The sequence below is a fragment of the Juglans microcarpa x Juglans regia genome, chromosome 2S (assembly GCF_004785595.1).
Source record: "Juglans microcarpa x Juglans regia isolate MS1-56 chromosome 2S, Jm3101_v1.0, whole genome shotgun sequence".
In the NCBI taxonomy this organism is placed as follows: domain Eukaryota; kingdom Viridiplantae; phylum Streptophyta; class Magnoliopsida; order Fagales; family Juglandaceae; genus Juglans; species Juglans microcarpa x Juglans regia.
The window spans coordinates 7204332-7223176 of NC_054597.1; the positions used below are offsets into that span (position 1 = coordinate 7204332).

An 18845-nucleotide genomic window follows, 5' to 3' on the forward strand; every position below is an offset into this window, starting at 1 on the left:
ATACAGTCATGTCTTGTGCGACACTTGCATTCTGATTATAAATATAATTTTTCCAAAGGTTAATAAATGTAGTCGGCTTGTAAAGAATGGAGTTACTTCTTTAGCTCTCCCCTTCAATCACAGGAGAGTGAAATTTAATGCCACCTTGAATCCACTCGACCGTGTAAGCTGTAATTCTTCTTTGATTATTATTCCCAGAACGATTAAAAAGAAGAAAAAAAAAAACCCTCCCAAGTAGGGGTGAAAATGGTCCGGTCCAGTCCGGCGAGGACCAAATTCATTTTTCCGGACCGGACCGGACCAGCTATCGGTCCAGCCTAATTTTTTTTTTTTATTTTTTTAATAAAAAAATTATTTAAAATACTAAATTAAATTAAATGACTTATTAATGTGGATTATGTAACAAACTCAATAAAAAATATTTTATATGGTCAATGATAATAAATTAAATGAAAATTATATTACTAATTTATATAATTACTATATAATTAACTAATTGATATTATATATTAGTTAATTCATAGAATATTAACAAGTGTTAATAACATATTTAAAATTTTATATTGTTAACAGTGATAGGTTAGATGAAGATATATAAAAAATAATGTTAATTTATAGAATATTAACAAGTATTAATAATACATTTAAAATTTTATGTTGTTAATTGTACAATTATTATATATATATTTTTTTCATTCGATCCGAGTCCGGAAAAACCCTGGATCGTGAACCGGACCGAAACTTTTCGGTCCTCTAAAATGTAGATTGGACCGAACTGGTCTAAGTCTCGGTCCGGTCCGGTTCGGACCAAAACAGTCAATCCGGTCGGTCCGACCAAGCCGTTTATCACTCCTACTCCCAAGTCCATATTGAAGAGCTGCTCTGAAAGTGGAAAGGTCCTCATACAGCTATAGATGTCATCCTTGTTGACAATTGTATACATTTGGAATCTAAACCCTTTTATCATCATCGCACCAGCTCTTCGCTATTATTTCTCTATTGGGGTTTCAAGGTGGTGAACTTTCTAGTTTAACTAGAATAAATCACGTATCATTATTTCATCAATGTCAACAGTAACGTTTGTGTTAGCTGGAATTTGAGAATAGAAATAGACGCACAACGAAACATATACACTAAGGCAAGGACCAGTGCGGGTTTTGCTTCATTAGATGAAGGGCCAAATGCATATTTAAAGTTAAATGGCAGCAAACCATCCCATATACTTTCACTACCTTTCCTGTAATAGAATAGAAGATGCAAGAAACAAGTCCAAGCTTTCATGAATGAATTTAGCAGCATATCTGTGCATATTTCGATTAATCTAAATAGGAACATCTTGTGGGTAATCCTGTGGGTGTCGTCTGATGGTCTCTCTCAACAGTTTCTCCTGCTCACTAAGATTTGAAGGGGGGACATCATACACGTCTGTGAAAAGCTCGGCGAGTGGAGATTTCTCTACTTTTTCTGCCTCTTGAATTGCCTGCAATAGCTGTTGGAGAAGTGTCATGGGTTAGACATTTGCAACAAATGTATTATTGAATTTAACACTGGGCGTGAATCTAAAAGAAAAATCACAGGAGTGGTTTCCAAAGAGCTGCTAACTGTAGTGGCATCTTTGTTGCAGATTGTGACTCTAATGGCCTATGAACTACGCATTTTGCAGCTTTTAAAGATTGGATTGTGGTATGTCATACAATGTGTGCATTATTTAGTCTATTTCCTAAAATACATAAATGTTAATTGTGCCCTGAACTTACCGACATATAGCTATTAGCCTATAAATCATCAAGTTTTTTCAATCTAGTGACAAAGGAATACATATCATAAAGTTTTTTTTTTTTTTTTTATTATTTGTTGGTTTGTTTTTCAAAGTTAGAGTGCAGAGACTACAGGAAAGACTTTTCTTCCAACCTTTTATGTTCAACATCTTAGTTTCTTTCAGGATGGAAGTGAATGTGCCTTCTCTTTGCCTTGTCGTTTTCTTTTTATTAGGTGGTAATTCTTACACTTGGTTTTATAAATCCAAATAGAAAACTTTTGTTTTGATCTTCAGAATGCTCATACATAACTTCTCATATGAAACTAGTGTTTTCTTTCTTCCAGTAGGCACCATTTGAACAATGAAGTTGGTAGAAGTAACTTGTTTGAAAAAGCACAAGAAAATAAAAGCCATAATGAAAGTGTAAATAAATTTATGACCCTTGAAATTTTTCTTTTAAGTACAGTAATTTATACCTGTGTTTTCACACTGTTTCTTAGCTCTGACTCGGCTTCACTGCACCACCAACCATTGCTCTCAATCCATTTTCTAAATCTAGCTACAGGATCTCGAGCCGATCTCCACCATTCAATCTCATCAACTGGGCGGTACTTGGTGGAATCATCAGAAGTGGAGTGATGCCCCACACGATATGTAAGAGCCTGTCAACAAAAAGATGGTGTTGAACATCAGAATGTGAGATATGTAGGTTTAACGCTAAACCTTTTAGTGGCCCAATGAACTGACAAGTACAGGCTTAATTGACCTCAATCAAGATTGGTCTTTGTTCACTGATTGCCATTTCACGCGCAGCGTGAACTGAACTATAAATTGCTAGAGCATCATTACCATCCACTCGAATACTTCGAATCCCATAACCACGGCCTTTAACAACAACACCATCACCTGCCAGTTAAAAAATAGCATGAACAGATTAGAATGTGGACTTAAAAAAGATGCAGTAACAGGAATTTTAAGTGCAAGAAAGAACAATGATAGGGAAGAGTACTTCGAAACTGATCTGTAGTAGGGGTACTAATAGCCCAGCCATTGTTCCGACAAAAAAATATAACCGGGACCTCCCTAACCGCCGCAAGATTCAGAGCAGCATGGAAATCTCCCTAAAATTATTAGGTGTAGAGAAAACAAACAACCAAAAGCCGCAGTCAGTGAACTCAGTGTCTCCCGGACTGCTAGACAGGTAATGAAAATGTAATCATTAAGTTTTTCATTGTCTTGGGTAAGGGTGTCTGTTCTATTAATTATGTATAATGAAGATGAGGAAAAAATATTGAAATCATACTACCTAGTTTAAGGTGTCAATAACTGTCTTGGCGTCCTAAGAGTGGTGCAATAAAGGAAATGGGTTACAGTATAGACAACTACAGTGAAAAGAACTACCAGACACATTCAATAACTTCATTTTTTTATGCTGCAAGAAATAGCCTCTGTTCACCTCACTGGTGCCGCCGTCACCAAAGTAAGTAATTACGCATGCATTTCTTCTGTCCATCTTCAATGAATATGCAGCACCCACTGCATGGGGAAGTTGTGTACTGCAAAACAGGTAGGAATTATGTGGCTCTCATTTTCAACAGATGATCAGAAGCAGAGATACATGGTTTGATGGGCCATGGCAAACAAAACTTTCTTAAATTTATGGTTTGAACCTTTAGATCTGAGCTTAATTGTACACAGGGTATATTGTTGCTCTCCCTACATGAGAAAACAACAATATAAACAGTTTATAACTTACGCAATTGTTGCTGCCACAGTGAAGTAATTATGCTTGTTAGACCCATAATGGATAGGCATCTGCCTCCCTTTTCCATTATCAGCTTTGTTTCCAAAACACTGGTTTGCAAATTCCTTCAGAGTGAAACCACGCCACAATAGGACCCCAGGTTCCCTATACTGCAGAGCACAAGAAATTTTATTCTTGCAACATTCTCAGTATCACTCATGTCCAGGGGAATCTAAATCCTACGAATATGTACTGCTTAGAGGAATAGTAAAGCAAGTACACATGTCTATGTGTGTGCCTGTAACCTGAGGGAAGACAAGGTCATCAATGGTAAGAGCTGCTGCTGATGCAATGTTAATGGCCTCTTCTCCAATTGTAGTGGCGTAAAATGAAATTCTTCCTTGCCGTTGTGCCTCATAGAAAAAAGCATCCATGGTTTGCAGAGTAACCATGTCACTGTACATTTTTATAGCCATTTCCTCACTGACCTATTCGCCATAAGAGAGGTTTGTGTTGGATTTATTTTGAGAAGATTAGTACAAAGAGAATGACTTCATTTGAGAGGGGAAAGAATAAAGGAGGAATACTTTCTTAAATTTGCTGCAGAGAATCAGCTGCCCATCATCGTCAAGGACCCGGTAACAGTGTGCCCGCTCAACAGGGGATTCAGATATGAACCTCATCTCAGAAGTGAATGCAACCTTTCCTCCCGGGAAATCTAAGATCTGCTGAGAAAGGGATATTCAATAAATGCAGATACAAGAAGACGCAAATTCATGAAACGCAGACAAAACAAAGTGTGTAGATTAGACTAAGACGATGAAAGAAAAACTGAAGACAATTAAGATAAAAAAAAAATGCATGATTTGATATGCTGTATCAGACATCCAATGGTACTTTGGAAGCAACTTCAAGAAAACTTCTGCTGGCCTGCTGAGGGTCTTGTTAAGTCTGTTCTAAGGTTAACCTTCTTTGATAGAATATCGTGACCCATATTCAGCATTACTAATTTCCACAGATTGACTTCAAACGAAAAGGAAGTGGAAAAGCTTGCTTACTAATCATTCCACCAATGGTCACGAGAAAATTATATGGCAAATCTTTGCATGACCTCCCTTCAAATGTTATAGAAATCAGAGAGGTTAGTAGAAGTCATTCTTTTTCCATGTAGCTTCCAAAAAGACTGATAGGTTTGAATAATAAAACCATCTCAACCCATCTCATCTCAACATTACAATTTTCACAAATTCTCACATAAAATACAATAAATAATTCAACTATTTCAAATCCCAAAACAATAATAATATTAAAAAAAAATTCTAACAATATTTTATACAACTTTCAACTTTCATCTAAAACCATCTCATCTCATCTCACTATCCAAACCCCAGCTTAATGTTATATGCTCACGAAACATTATTAATGCATTTTTATCATGACAATGGCACAAGTTAGTAAATATGAAAGTTTTCATTTTCATAAATCACTCCTAATTTTAACGAATGATTTAATAGTGACCATAATAATGGTATGTTATTTCAATATAAATGAACATTCAGCTTGTACTCATCATAAAACTGCTTTCTTGAACACTGAGATGTGATTTGAAATTGACCAAGTAGAAATGAAGTTGGGTGAATGAACATTATTTGCAATATGGTATTCCTCCGCCAGAAGTGAGAGCATCTAATAAAATTGGAGAATCCTCTTCCTAAAAAACCATGAATAAACATTATCTTTCTGTAATATTTACATCTCCTGCATACTTAGCGATACAAGGGGCAAACCACAAACAAAACACCAAACAATAACAAATAACTGTCATTTCGGGGAAGATGCAGAAAGCAAACATCTCTCAACTCTCCTAGGAAAATCTAAGGCCATCCACACAAGTTTTTCCTAACATGATATTTAATTACATTGCACCAAGTTGATCAAGGAGGGCTATTTTTTCCATTTTGATCGAATGGGAGGAAACTAAAACTAAGAACTGAACATGCGTTATTTACCTTTTTTCTTATTTATCAGATTAAATACAGAAATCCCTTTCAAGGGAACAGAGCTTATAGTGATAGGATGCACCCCAAGGATGTGCACCTCAAAGGACTCATCGTTGTTGATATTCTAAACTTCAAGTTTTTACTCCAATAAGCTCTTTTCTCTTATCTCTACATTCTGTATTTCGGGCACATGATCGACTTATTAGTAATCTGCAATTAAGCCACACTTAGTACACAGCAGAGAAAATTTTATTTGTGAATAAATTAATATATATATATATATATATATATAAAAGATTCTCAAAATGTTGCACTAATTTAGTTTCAAATTATTTAACATAACCCGTTAATGTTGTGTCCCTACAACTCATGAGATATACCCAAGGCAACTTTCCTATCCAAAGAATAAAAGGACAAGATATCCTTCTGGGCAACAAACTACTGCTGAGCTTTTGAATATGTTATTCGTACCAAAACACAATTAAACTTCCTTTTCAATTCCTTACTTCGGAGATAAAGTTTAAAAAAGGAAACTTTAGATGAAACTTATGAAATAATAAGCAGAAGCATGGAAGAGAATCAAAATGTAAACCTCAATATCTGCTCGCCAATTTGCACTTGCTACTAGTTCCACATGAAGCACATTAAAATTAATCAAACTATGAGAAAAGCATCGAAAACTTTTTTTACAAGTAAAAAAAGCATAAAAAACTCAATCATTTGAGCACGATCGAACAGACAATGCAAAATACAATCAAATATTACATAAATAAAGGACTGGTTCTGAGCATATCAGAGTTCAGACCAAAAAACGTAATATATCTAAATTTAAAAAATGGAATTAAAGTTCACATTCAGCGCGTACCTGATAATGATCAACGTCATCAGGAGAATTGAACTGTTTTTCGGTTTTGACTGATTCGAAACGGCGAGAGGAGTAAAGCGTTGCTTTATCACAGAAATTTGCATCTGGGTCTCTGACATTTTGAGTTCTCAGAGAAGAAAATGGAGGTTCACGATGATGGGTTAAAGAACTCCAGCAAGAACATTGGCTGATCATGCTCAACAAACCTACTTTAGATTGGAGACAATTGATAATGGCTCTCGATGTTCTCAGACAGACGGCCATTACGGAAAGGCTGAGGGCTCAAGGAGATTGAAAGTTTCAAGATGAAAAAAAAAAAATTGAAGTGAAAATGGAGAGCGAAAGAAACTGAGAGCCTTTTGTCTGTTATGATGTTTGTGGGTGGTAAAGGAATCCTACATAGATTCGAAGGCCGAACCGAAGTGTAAATGGAGAGAGAGAAACATAAAGAGTTGGTGCGGATTATTGAAAAGTACTGTACTATCTGCGAGCATCAATTTTCTAACGCCGAAGCAAGAGACAGGAGAGGCCAGATCCATGCTGCACCAAATATTTTAGAATATTTAAGCATAATTATCGTTCCATAAAGAATTACTGAACCAAGGAATCACAGATCTCGAAAGCAGATAGAAGCACAGTAGGCATGGGAAATTGTATACGATAAGTCCGTTTGAATACCCAAATCATAAATCTTTTGGGATCCCAATTTGGGTTCCGAATTTGTGTTTCGAGAAGGTTTTTTTCTTTTTAATAATTAAGAAAACATTTTTAATGATATTGTAAATTTTTTATTTTTAAAAAATATCTAGATGATTAAAAAAATATATAAAAAAAGAAAAGAAAAATAAAAAAACTAGTTTTGCCTTTTCGGTAGGTTCTCGGGCAACCTCTCTCGAGGATGTAGCAGTACTCTTGTATTTGATATCTACACTCATAATCAGTATAATTTTTTTAAATTTTTTATATAAAATATCATAAATAATTTAATTTTTTAAAATTTTAAAATAATAATAATATTTTAATAACATTTTATTTAATTTTTAATTTTAATATAAAATTATATCATTTTATCTTACTATTCACTATTCAAACGGAAGCTAATACTACTTAAGAGTCAAAGTTGGTGCATTCATTTTTTTAAAAATGATATTTTAATGTGTGAAATTTATACCTTTTAAAACTGTAAATATCATTTCTCAAATTATAATATTAAAATTTAAATCTAAAAAGAATACATATCATATTAGGATTTGATTTCTCGAATTTAAATTTATAAATTTTTATTTTATGAATTAGATATTGTCACGTCAATATATACTCACAGACCTATAATTAGAATTTTTGTTTTATTTATGCAATATTTACGATTAACTTTTTTTGGGTAAGTACGTTTACAATTAAATCTTCTAACTTTATTCTAAGATTAAATTAATGTGTCTCTCTAGTTTGCTTTTTAGATAAATTTTGGCTTTTTTTCTTTTTTTTTTTTTTTTTTATAAACTTAAGGAGACTAAATAGATAAATGACCAAATCACTCAACCAAAGTTTTAAGGATAAAAATGCTAACATTACACATTTTAAAAGATGCCCATTAAAAAAAAGAAGAACATTTTTAAATGTTTATCTCTATTGTACATATAATGTTTCAATATGTGCTAACTTGGTTACATATAGTATTTTTATCTACTAAACTTAACTACACTTTGCATAGATTTATGACTAATTAAACGGAAGCATGAACCCAAAATCTAATGTTGATTCATGCTTGAAAAAAAAAAAAAAAAAAAAAAAAAAAAACCAAAAAGTTGTACTCCAAGTTGTGATTCTCCTCCCCTTTTTTCTCCTGGATTTTTTTTCTAGCTAGGAGTTATTGATCAGGCACCAAATGCAGCTTCTGACCGGCAAGTGTCTATGGGCTAATATCATAACCACGTTGCTGCCGATTCATGTGCAGGATGTTGTTGAATTGCTGATTCTGCTGACCTCCGCTATCAGGCGTCCCAAGCGCCTCCCCTTGCGGCCCCATCCCAATATACTGTTGCACTACCAATACTGATACAGTGGCTGCGAAGTCTGCTGAAGCAAGCAAATCCCCTATTGCACCCAGTTCCGGGCATTCACTCCAGTCGGTTAACCCCGCCGTGAGGGGCGATACCATTCCTTGTCCTCTCCCAACTATGAACAGATCATGCGCGTTGTCCATCGACCTTATCAGCGCCACAGTCTCCTCCCCATTGTTCACCACTTTCTCTATGTAGACAATGGATTCATCATTCATGTTTTTCATCCTGAAATCGTTTATAAGCTCTTCGTCTTGTTTCTTCTCTCTTTCATCCTCGGTTTCCACTGTTAACATCCCAGGGTCATTGAAACCAATCCCAATTAGTTCATTTGCATCCTCGCTAGGAATGAACCGCATTACTGTCAGGTTAATTCCCGGATGCTCGGACATCCTCCATGCATAGGACAGTGCTTCTCTGTCATCTGGTCCGCCAAAGAACAGCACAGCTATTTGGTGAGAGACCTGGTTTGCAGACAAGCGTGCGGAGCCGTTCAGGCCTCTGTCAACGAGAACCCCAACGGAGCAAGGCGCATTTGCTAGCACATTCTGGTTCACCATTCGAAAGGCGGGATTTGTTGTTTCCATTCCGCCGTCAACGGTTTGTTGTTTATGGAAAGGGATGATTATGAAGGCGACTCGTTTATCTTCTGCCAAATGACAAATGTCCTCGTGCATGGTGGAGTAAGGGGAAATGGCTGTGAGGGGTTGAACAGAGACACAACCAGCATGCTGCTCATAGTTCTCGAATGCATGAATGATGTGGTCGGACTGAGCTTGGGTCCTGTTGAGTGCTGGTCGTCCAGATTTCCGGGAGTTATGTACTATTAGCATGGCAGATGCGCGGCCAGTGAGCTCGACCAAGTGGAGAACGTAGATGCATATGGGGGATCTCTTGGTGGGGTGAGAGGCTTCGAGGAGATTGATGATTGTTGGGACATTTCGTGGGGTGTGGATGCACGTTAGCACTCGTAATTCTGCATCTGTCTTCGACTTCTGGATTGTACGCCGCTTGTATGGTATGAACCTCCTTGCCGGCTTATAAATTATTGTTACAATGGGAGTGATGACTCCTGTCATGATCACTGCCACGATCACCATGATTGCAAATGCCTGATCATCTAACACCTGCATGTATTTGTGTTTTCAGCAATCATGCGCTTAAATATTAGAGAATAATAAAGCTATTTAATTACAAGCCTCTTCATTACCTCCTGATCTTTGCCAACATTGAGGACAATCATTTCGACAAGGCCTTTTGTGTTCATGAGCAAACCAAGAGTAATGCCTTCACGCATGGGCATCTGGTAGAACGCCGAAACAACGAGAGTTCCAGCAATTTTTCCAAGACAGGCAAGAGCAATGACGAGTACTAGCAACCCCCAGGTGGATACTGTCTTTATGGACGATATATCAGTCTTCAGCCCGCTAATGGCAAAGAAGAGAGGGAGCAAAAGTCCCGAAACAAAGTCCTCAAGCTTTTCTATGAGAGCAGTTCCTAGCGGTCCGTTTGGAATAACCAAGCCAAACACGAAAGCTCCGAAAACAGAATGTGTTCCGATGGCATCTGTAATGAAGCCGGAGATCATTACCCCCGTCAAAATCAAACATATGTAAAAGTCACTGAAGTTTTCTCCATCTGGGGTTCTCCGAATTATCCACGAGACTGCAGGACGGACAAGAAAAACGCAGAACGCAACGAACGCCCCGCTTGAAAGTATAACCCAGAGCGAAGCCATAGTAGTAGATCGGTTCTCGGCCAAGGCAATTGCTAAAGCTAAGAGAATCCAAGCACACATGTCATTAACAAGAGCAGAAGACAAGGCAATCCGGCCAATCTCGGTGTTTATGAGTTTGAGCTCTGCAAGAACTCGAGCCAGCACCGGGAATGCGGTGACAGAGAGGGTAACCCCAAGGAAGAGGATGAAAGTGCCTTGCGACATACCTTCATCTTTTTGGTTCAGAATGAAGGAGAAGGCAATGCCAAGAAAGAAAGGCAAAATCATACCAGCAACAGCAATAGCCAAGGCCTTTCTTCCTGTGCGCCGGAGTACTGTCATATCCATCTCTACTCCTACCAGGAAAAGAAAATAAAGGAGACCCACATTCGCCATTGTCTCCAGCACCATCACGCTTCTGAGGGGAAATATTGTGCTGGCAAATTGGGAGCTCCTACCAAGCACAGACGGGCCCAATATCACTCCTCCCTGTATACACATATAGAACATATATATCAGATTAACCATTCTTTTTATTTCTTGAACTGAAAACTAGGAACTGTATGCACCTTAGCCAACATTATCAATAGATTAGAGAGATGTGGAATAAGATGATGGTGTAGTAAACGTACGTACGTACCAGAATTTCAGAAACTACACGAGGTTGGCGAATGGGTTTGAGGAGAAAAACTAGAACACGAGTGGTAACAACGACCAGTGTGAGCTGCAATACGAAAAGGGGGAGTGAGAAATCCAATGGGTTATCTCCCTGCCATATACCGTTCGTTGTTATCATGGCCGGTGCATAACAGACTATTGCATCGTCTGTTTTGTTGAGTGTTGGCATTAATTGCGACATTCTTCTTCCCTGCCGTGCTCGTCTTTGATCTTCAAATTAAGCTGCAATCACCAACAGTACTGCCACTTTCACGCAAGCGCCTCCTCTTTTTGCCAAACATATATAAATTAACACTTTCTGATTTTATACAGTAGTACTAGTACTCAACAATTTGTCTTCGATAATATTGCAGTAATCATGATAGCCATCATCATCATCATTAACTTCTCATGCACGTAAATCTTTTACCTTTTCTCATCTGCAAAAGCTGATCAGAGAATAGAACTAATCTGGCTCTTGATCTTTAGTGAGACAACGAGAGGAATTAGATTGAGATTAGTTTTAGTGGTTGCCCGCCCCATTTGGGGGGAGCTCTCACTTTTGTGGTCAGTGGTTAACAGATAGGCTTCTATTTTCAGATTAGAAGGCAGCATGCATGACTATCTTTAGCTCCACTGAAAGTGGAAAGACCAGTTGAATATGTCTCAAACGTCAACAATTTCAAAGCCCCTTACGTGCCATCCAAACACTAGCCTAAGATCTATTAAAATGATGACAGCCAAGAAAATAAGAAAGTTTCCAAAAAAATTAGACATGTCAAATGAAAGTACGAGGAAGAGAGAGACGGAGCTAGTCAATTACGACGTTGTCGGCTTTCCTTAATTTTTTTTTTTTTTTTATATAGAAAATATATTTACGTGAATTGCGTAATTCTCCGTAATTATTTTGAAAAAAATTAATAAAATATAAGATCTATATGAAAAAATTAATTTTTTAATAATAAAATCTACTCTTTTTTAAAGTAATTACGTGACGTTTACGCACTTCACAATTGTATGTAAAATTATTTTTTTTTTTAAATATTTAAAAACAAAATTAAGAGATATACGCAGATCATATTTACGCTTACTGGTTGAAGTGTCTACTTTCAAAGGGAGAGAGCGAGAGAATTAGTCTCTTTCACTTTTACAAAACATTTTATATTTCATATCGTCTCATTTTATTTAATCATTACAATTATTTTAAATTTTTACATAAAATATAATAAAAATTTAACTTTTTCAAATTACAAAACAAAAATAATATTAAAAAAATATATTCTAACAATATTTTATTTAATTTTTAATTTTTATCTCAATCCATCTTATCTCATCTATAAAAATAAAGTAGGCAAGGTCTCAACAAAGTCGGTAAATAACTTTGAAAGTGAGAAAGCTAGTATGCCTTTTATGGCTTTCAGCAAATGAAGGGGCAGAAAATATAACTGAGATACTGAAAGAACAATATTAATTTTCTTCAGAAAACTTTGGAGCCCCTAATTCTTTTACTAACATATTAATAAAGTCTCAATTCTAGCTCAAGAAAGACCTCAAAAGTCTAAAGTTTTGGATCCCAAATCCATCTTAATTTATCTTATCTAATTATTACAAAATTTTTAAATTTCAACAATTCAATTTTTTTAAATTCTAAAATAATAATAATATTAAAAAAATAATATTCTAACAATATTTTATTCAATTTTCAATTTCAACTCAACTTAATTTAACATCCAAATGTAGTCTAAAATCTTTCAAAAGTATCTCCCCTAGCTACTTATAAATGCATGGTTTCCAAGAAAATGGAGTAAAACTTAAAATTTTGTAAATTGTCTTTGTATTAAAACGAACTAAATTGACATTATAGAAATTCTTTAAATTTTTTTTTTATAGTTTTTATTTCAACTTTATAATACTCTTTATTATTAATATATATATTCAGCCCCGAGTAAATAAAAATCTTGGCTTTTAACGAGACAGAGAAGAAATTGAGAATGTTTCTTCGTTTCCCACCCTTAAGTTTGGACCTTAATTTGTGTTCAATTTTGTGAATTACAGAATATTTTCCTATTATAAATTTTTTTTGTTCATACATTAATCTATATATTTGTTGTTATTGGAAAGGAGAAAAACTAGTGAGTGCGCGCATTAGAATAAGTCAAACAAATACAAAATATATAATTGAATCGTGAAATAAAATTTATATTTATAAATCGATATAAATGTCATGTCTTAACTTTTAGCCTTTAATTTTCAATCTACAACTTTCATTTTAATCAACTCACTGCCTCTTTTTAATTAGATCAGTGATGCATTACCCACATCGATTTTCTTTCCAACTTATTTTATTTGTCTCCTATTTGAGTGTTGAGTGCCTCTTGGTAACCGAATGCATTATGAAAATAATTGAGATAATTGACCCTAACAAATTAGTATACATTATTCCGCATCATAAAAAGTACGTCATGACTAAGATCCCTTTATAATTCATTATTTTGAAGCTTATTTTTACAAATACTTTTATAAGATTAATAATATTGTTTCTATTATTAATCATATATAAAAAAAATATTTTTAATTATAAACTGAGGCATTTGAATTAAAAATCTTGGACAATCTGAAAGTAACGTTATGAATTATTTGTTAGACAATGATAGCTCCCCATTCTCCAGTCGGATAGATAACTACAGCTGATAGGATCCACAATCATCTCTTTTTAGTTTTTACCTCGATACTAAGAATATACTCACAAAAAGTGAAAGCAATTTGCAATTATTTGGAATTTACCGCCCCTGCCTTTTCCAATTGTAAAAAGCGAATTTAAGGCCATCCTCACTTTTATTTAATACGTTTGTTTTGAGGAAACATATCATATTATCTCATCTAATTATTATAATTTTTTCAACTTTTAATATAAAATAAAATAAATAATTTAATTTTTTTAAATTTTAAAACAAAAATAATATTAAAATATATATTCTAATAATATTTTATTTAATTTTTTAACTTTAATCTCAACTCAACTTAAAAAACCAACCGAGTCCGAATTCAGAGCTTTCATATCTATGATCTTAGGATTCTCCAGATCCTAACCGACGCACACCCAAGAATGCTCAGCCATTCGGCTTAACTATCTATTAACTTTAATCATCACTCCAGACACCTTTTATTCCGACCTTTAAGTTACTGTTACAATAATTATTAACACTTCTAAACAATTTTTTATTTTTTTTTATTTTTTAATAAAAAGTAATGCCCTTTCATTCCATAATTTGTCATATTCAATTATACTCGAGTAATATACACGTGGGAATACTATATTTTGGCTTTTGTTTCGTTTCTTTTCTTGATAAGTTGAGCTGTCGTTTCCCCCGCACCCGGATAAGCTACACTTTTGTTCCTCTCTGAGTCTCCCACAGCTTTCAATAAAGGAAAAAGCTTCTTTATCCACTTAATTTGCTTACTTATTTTGACCGCCGGTCATTTTTTATTTTTTTATTATTATTATTTTTTTCTTAGTGATTAAAGAAATAATTTTAAATATACTGATATATTTTTTTTATTAAAAAAAAAAATAAAAATGTATTAAAAAAATGTGAAAAAAAAAAAAACAGACTGGACCCAGCGGTAAAAGCTGGACGGCAGAGTAACATTGCCCTTCAATCAATTACATTCAATTTAACAAGTACCGTTTATACCTCCGAGGATTCTAATGTGTTTGTGTGTGTGTGAACATACGTATATAGGGAAATTAAGCAGAGGCCCGCATAAGGTTTCACTTCCCAGCCTTTTTGAGGCGGAAATGCATAGACAGACAATGAAAACATACAGAACAAAAAATCCTTTGAAAACCCAATGCGCAGAGAGCAAAAGATTCTTGACAAGCTTTCAAGCCAGTAATTAAATATAATTCTCAATGGAAAGTTTATGACCGCAAACTGACACTAGCATAAAATTTTCTCATACAATAGCTATTAACATTAATGTTCCACGGAATAAAAAAAAAAACCGTCAAATAATGGAAGGAGAAAAGAAAATAGAAGGGGGGAAAAACAACACAATCACTCTCCAGCTACAAACATCCTACTGTAGGGACATGGTTGAACCACAGATAGTGCAAGGCGAGGAGGGACTTTGAGGACCTGACCACCACATCCAGAGGACAACTACAAAAGGAAGCCTCTCACGCGCAGATGAAAAGCTAAGGTACATCAAGATCAAAATATCATGCCCTCCTTTGGTGATTCTACCTCCACATGTCTCCACATCAACCGGATCGAGTTCACATGACACATGACACGAAAAGCCAACTAAATGGAAATAAAACTCACCCTCAAAGCATTGTTGTAGAACTTAGAAGCACTTCCTGTGGACGATGGATGGACCAGACTCGTCATACTCACCCTTGGAAATCCACATCTAACACAAAGCAAAGCAAGAATGTCAGTCAGGGCCAAAACAATATGCATAAAAGAACTTCTCAAAGGTCAAACAGGCAATCACCTGCTGGAAGGTGCTGAGGGATGCAAGGATTGATCCTCCAATCCAGACACTGTACTTCCTCTCTGGTGGTGCCACAACCTTAATCTTCATGCTGCTTGGGGCAAGAGCAGTGATCTCTTTACTCATCCGGTCAGCAATACCAGGGAACATGGTTGAACCACCACTGAGAACGATATTTCCATAGAGATCCTTTCTAATATCCACATCACACTTCATGATAGAGTTGTATGTGGTCTCGTGGATTCCAGCAGCTTCCATACCAATCAATGATGGCTGGAAGAGAACTTCTGGGCAACGGAATCTCTCAGCTCCAATTGTGATGACTTGTCCATCAGGCAGCTCATAGTTCTTCTCAACAGAGGAGCTGCTCTTGGCAGTCTCAAGTTCTTGCTCGTAGTCAAGGGCAACATATGCAAGCTTCTCCTTCATGTCACGGACAATTTCCCGTTCAGCAGTGGTGGTGAACATGTACCCTCTCTCAGTGAGAATCTTCATCAACGCATCAGTTAGATCACGACCAGCAAGGTCCAGACGAAGGATGGCATGCGGTAGGGCATACCCTTCGTAGATTGGCACAGTGTGACTCACACCATCACCAGAATCCAGTACAATACCTATGACATTGAGAAACCAATTAAGGGTTAGAGACCAAAATGATACTGAGACATCTTAAGCTCTTACTATTGATAGTGATGGATACCAACCAGTTGTACGACCACTGGCATACAGAGAGAGAACGGCCTGGATGGCAACATACATAGCAGGTACATTGAAGGTCTCAAACATGATTTGAGTCATCTTTTCTCTGTTGGCCTTAGGGTTAAGAGGAGCCTCAGTGAGAAGAACTGGATGCTCTTCAGGGGCAACGCGAAGCTCATTATAGAATGTGTGATGCCAGATCTTTTCCATGTCATCCCAATTACTGACAATACCATGCTCAATAGGATATTTCAAGGTCAGAATACCCCTCTTTGATTGGGCTTCATCACCAACATAGGCATCTTTCTGGCCCATCCCAACCATAACACCAGTGTGTCGAGGTCTGCCCACAATACTTGGGAAGACTGCCCTGGGAGCATCATCACCAGCAAAACCAGCCTGTATACCAAGCATAAGTTAAAAATCTAGCAAAATTATTATCAGCAACAGAGGAATGGAACTTGGTCCAGATTGACTAACCTTCACCATTCCAGTTCCATTGTCGCACACGAGGGGCTGAATATCCTCAGCATCGGCCATTTCTTACAAGCCTACAAGAAACATATACACTAACGTTTATCACATGAAGTAACATAACAGGACAATCTATAGTTACTCTTAACTACCACCATGCTGTACTCATCGGTAATATAAAATCTGCCACTGCAAACCAAAATTCATTTCCAACCAGATATGACACATATATCAGCAATCTAACTGTATCCGCTGAATAAAATCTTGGATCGGTCAAAATACAAGAAACTCAACACAAAGCCAGAAATCTTTCATCTACTATTATAATCGCCATCATTAGTTGCTGAAAAAGAAAAAAAGAAAGAAAATAATAACAACAGTCCGTGTTTTTTTATAAGCATTTCTCTTTCACTTCACTTAAAAAGGAAAGTAAGCCACTTGCATTGGTTAAGAATGCAATCTTCCTATCATTCTTTCTACAAACCTCCTGGATTTAGCGTGTAAGATTTACATAATTAACAACCGGTTGATCTAACCATCTTAGTTAAACCATATTGAACAAAAATGGTCGAAACTCTGGTCCAGTATGAAAGCGAAGTTAAAAGGAATAAACAATAACTAATAGCAAAGAAGATGAAAATTCAGAATGAAGCTGATCTCGTTGAGCAAGAAGCTCACAGATCTAAACGAAGAAACCAGATCAGATAATCCAACCGAGCAATACTACAGAAACCGGCAACAAACTCAAGGCAATGCATCGATCGAAGGAAATAGATGGTCAAATAAAGACGATGTATGTCGACTTAAATCGGAAAATGGAGTGGAATGCGTTCACTACTTGTAGATCTCAGCTATATAACCAAGAAAATATGAAACAACTGCCACTGTAACCCTAGATCAGCCACACATCCACCACAATCTGACTCAATTTAAATAATCAAACCGATCTATCGGCAAAATATAACAAACGCCGAAAATTTTCATGCAAAACCAAACAGGATGCGAAGAAATCGCGGTCAAAATCAGATCGAGAGCTTGTAACTGAAAAGGCAAAAGCTAAACAACAAATCTGACAATAAAAAATGGAGGAGGAAACAGAAAATGTTTCGGATCGGAGCTCACCTAAGATTACAGAGACAAGGAAATCCGAAGAAGGCGATCGTTAGAGGACGAAGAAGACCAAGCCAACCTCAAAAGACGAAGGCTGGGCTCACTCTCTCTTTCTCACTCGCTGGCTTTCGTGGAGAAACGGTGGAGAATATAAGAGTGGGGGGGCAGAAAAGGGGGGGTATAAATATTAGTGGGGAGAAAGGGGGAGTGGCATTTGAAATGCAAATGAAATTTAGACCAAATTTAAATTGGTTAGAAAGAATATTATTTATTTATTTATTTATTATTATTTTTTAATCAATCAAAGCCTCTTTTTTTTTTATATATATATCGATTTTAAGACATAAATTTTGTAAAGGAAGTGGTCCTATTGCGTTTACAGTTTTCTAAATTTGTTGTAAATCTAATTTTTCAAATTCAAGGTTTTATAGAATTGGAGTTGATTAAAAAGCGAGGGAAATAAATAAGCACTAAAATATAGAGAAAGAGAATAATAAATACATAAATAAATCTTTCAGACAGTATAAAATCTAATTTAACTGTCTATTTTTCTTTTTCTTTTTTTTTTAAATTCGGATTGAAATTTTGTAAAAATTGAAAAAACAAAACGAAAAATAAGAGGAGGAGGAGAAGAGGTGGTGGAATCATTTCCACCACGAGAAAAGATAGGATGACCTGGATGACAGCCTTTTCTGCTTTCACCTCCTCCCATGTTCGCCTCGGGATTTTGATTGGTTTTTTTTTTATTTTTATTCTTTTTCTCTTTCACCCTTTTTTATTTTTTGGTCTATTTTCATTTGATTCTCGCCGTTGGATCTTTCCCTTTGGTCATTGCCACATCGATCAAGATTGGGACGTGCGGTACGGTCTGCTGGGGTTGGCTGGGGGACTCTTGAATTTTGAACCCCAGAAAAAGAAAAAAAAAAAAAAAAAAAGGAAAATACTATTTTCAAATTTCAAAATAACACTACAACTTATCCATTTATTTATTTATTTTCACACCTGCCCACGTTCCAAAACAATACGCAGAAGCCAGAAGGGTAGTACTAGTAATAAATTTGATTAATTATACCCACGATCATAAAGTGCGTAAATAATATATAATTATTTTTAAATAAATAAAATTTGTTATTAAAATATTTTTATATAAATCTTATATTTTATTATTATTTTTAAAACGATTATATGATAATTATACAATTCACGATTACAAGTATTTATTTACAATAAATTTTTACAACCGGTGGGAGGGAGGCGTTC

The 18845-nt window shown here is 35.6% G+C and overlaps 3 protein-coding genes across 4 annotated transcripts; all 3 read right to left on the reverse strand.

The window, feature by feature from the left end:
* Positions 1 to 1134: 1134 nt before the first annotated feature.
* LOC121253132 (2-oxoisovalerate dehydrogenase subunit alpha 2, mitochondrial-like) lies at positions 1135 to 6964 on the reverse strand. Of its 2 annotated transcripts, none has more exons than XM_041153064.1 (9): positions 6369 to 6964; positions 4091 to 4231; positions 3809 to 3991; positions 3516 to 3673; positions 3216 to 3315; positions 2769 to 2880; positions 2526 to 2665; positions 2236 to 2421; positions 1135 to 1489 (listed from the first exon to the last, which is right to left on the reverse strand). In XM_041153064.1, exons 1-9 carry the CDS (start codon positions 6630 to 6632, stop codon positions 1322 to 1324), a joined length of 1452 nt encoding a protein of 483 aa, XP_041008998.1. In that variant the 5' UTR covers positions 6633 to 6964; the 3' UTR covers positions 1135 to 1321. The 2 variants fall into 2 exon arrangements, with proteins under 2 accessions (XP_041008998.1, XP_041008999.1); XM_041153065.1 differs by having other exon boundaries at positions 4091 to 4228; positions 6369 to 6962.
* Positions 6965 to 8216: 1252 nt separating this feature from the next.
* Positions 8217 to 11335, reverse strand: LOC121252893 (cation/H(+) antiporter 15-like). Its single transcript, XM_041152723.1, has 3 exons — positions 10786 to 11335; positions 9639 to 10634; positions 8217 to 9555 (listed from the first exon to the last, which is right to left on the reverse strand). The coding sequence occupies exons 1-3, from the start codon at positions 11002 to 11004 to the stop codon at positions 8278 to 8280; spliced, it is 2493 nt and encodes an 830-aa protein (XP_041008657.1). The 5' UTR covers positions 11005 to 11335; the 3' UTR covers positions 8217 to 8277.
* A 3341-nt stretch (positions 11336 to 14676) lies between these two features.
* LOC121251666 (actin-7) lies at positions 14677 to 17796 on the reverse strand. The gene is made up of 5 exons (XM_041150981.1): positions 17598 to 17796; positions 16482 to 16552; positions 16007 to 16400; positions 15303 to 15916; positions 14677 to 15218 (listed from the first exon to the last, which is right to left on the reverse strand). The coding sequence occupies exons 2-5, from the start codon at positions 16539 to 16541 to the stop codon at positions 15153 to 15155; spliced, it is 1134 nt and encodes a 377-aa protein (XP_041006915.1). The 5' UTR covers positions 16542 to 16552; positions 17598 to 17796; the 3' UTR covers positions 14677 to 15152.
* Between the last annotated feature and the right edge of the window lie 1049 nt (positions 17797 to 18845).

Coding starts and splice junctions, on each gene's coding strand:
- LOC121253132 (XM_041153064.1), bottom strand. CDS start 6,632: ATGGCCGTCTGTCTGAGAACATCGAGAGCCATTATCAATTGTCTCCAA. Junction 4,232..6,368: donor ATGACGTTGATCATTATCAG/GTACGCGCTGAA, acceptor TCCCTTTCTCAG/CAGATCTTAGATTTCCCGGG. Junction 2,666..2,768: donor TACTACAGATCAGTTTCGAA/GTACTCTTCCCT, acceptor TTTAACTGGCAG/GTGATGGTGTTGTTGTTAAA.
- LOC121252893 (XM_041152723.1), bottom strand. CDS start 11,004: ATGTCGCAATTAATGCCAACACTCAACAAAACAGACGATGCAATAGTC. Junction 10,635..10,785: donor GTGTAGTTTCTGAAATTCTG/GTACGTACGTAC, acceptor ATGTGTATACAG/GGAGGAGTGATATTGGGCCC. Junction 9,556..9,638: donor ATGTTGGCAAAGATCAGGAG/GTAATGAAGAGG, acceptor AAATACATGCAG/GTGTTAGATGATCAGGCATT.
- LOC121251666 (XM_041150981.1), bottom strand. CDS start 16,541: ATGGCCGATGCTGAGGATATTCAGCCCCTCGTGTGCGACAATGGAACT. Junction 16,401..16,481: donor ATGGAACTGGAATGGTGAAG/GTTAGTCAATCT, acceptor CTTGGTATACAG/GCTGGTTTTGCTGGTGATGA. Junction 15,917..16,006: donor TGCCAGTGGTCGTACAACTG/GTTGGTATCCAT, acceptor TCAATGTCATAG/GTATTGTACTGGATTCTGGT.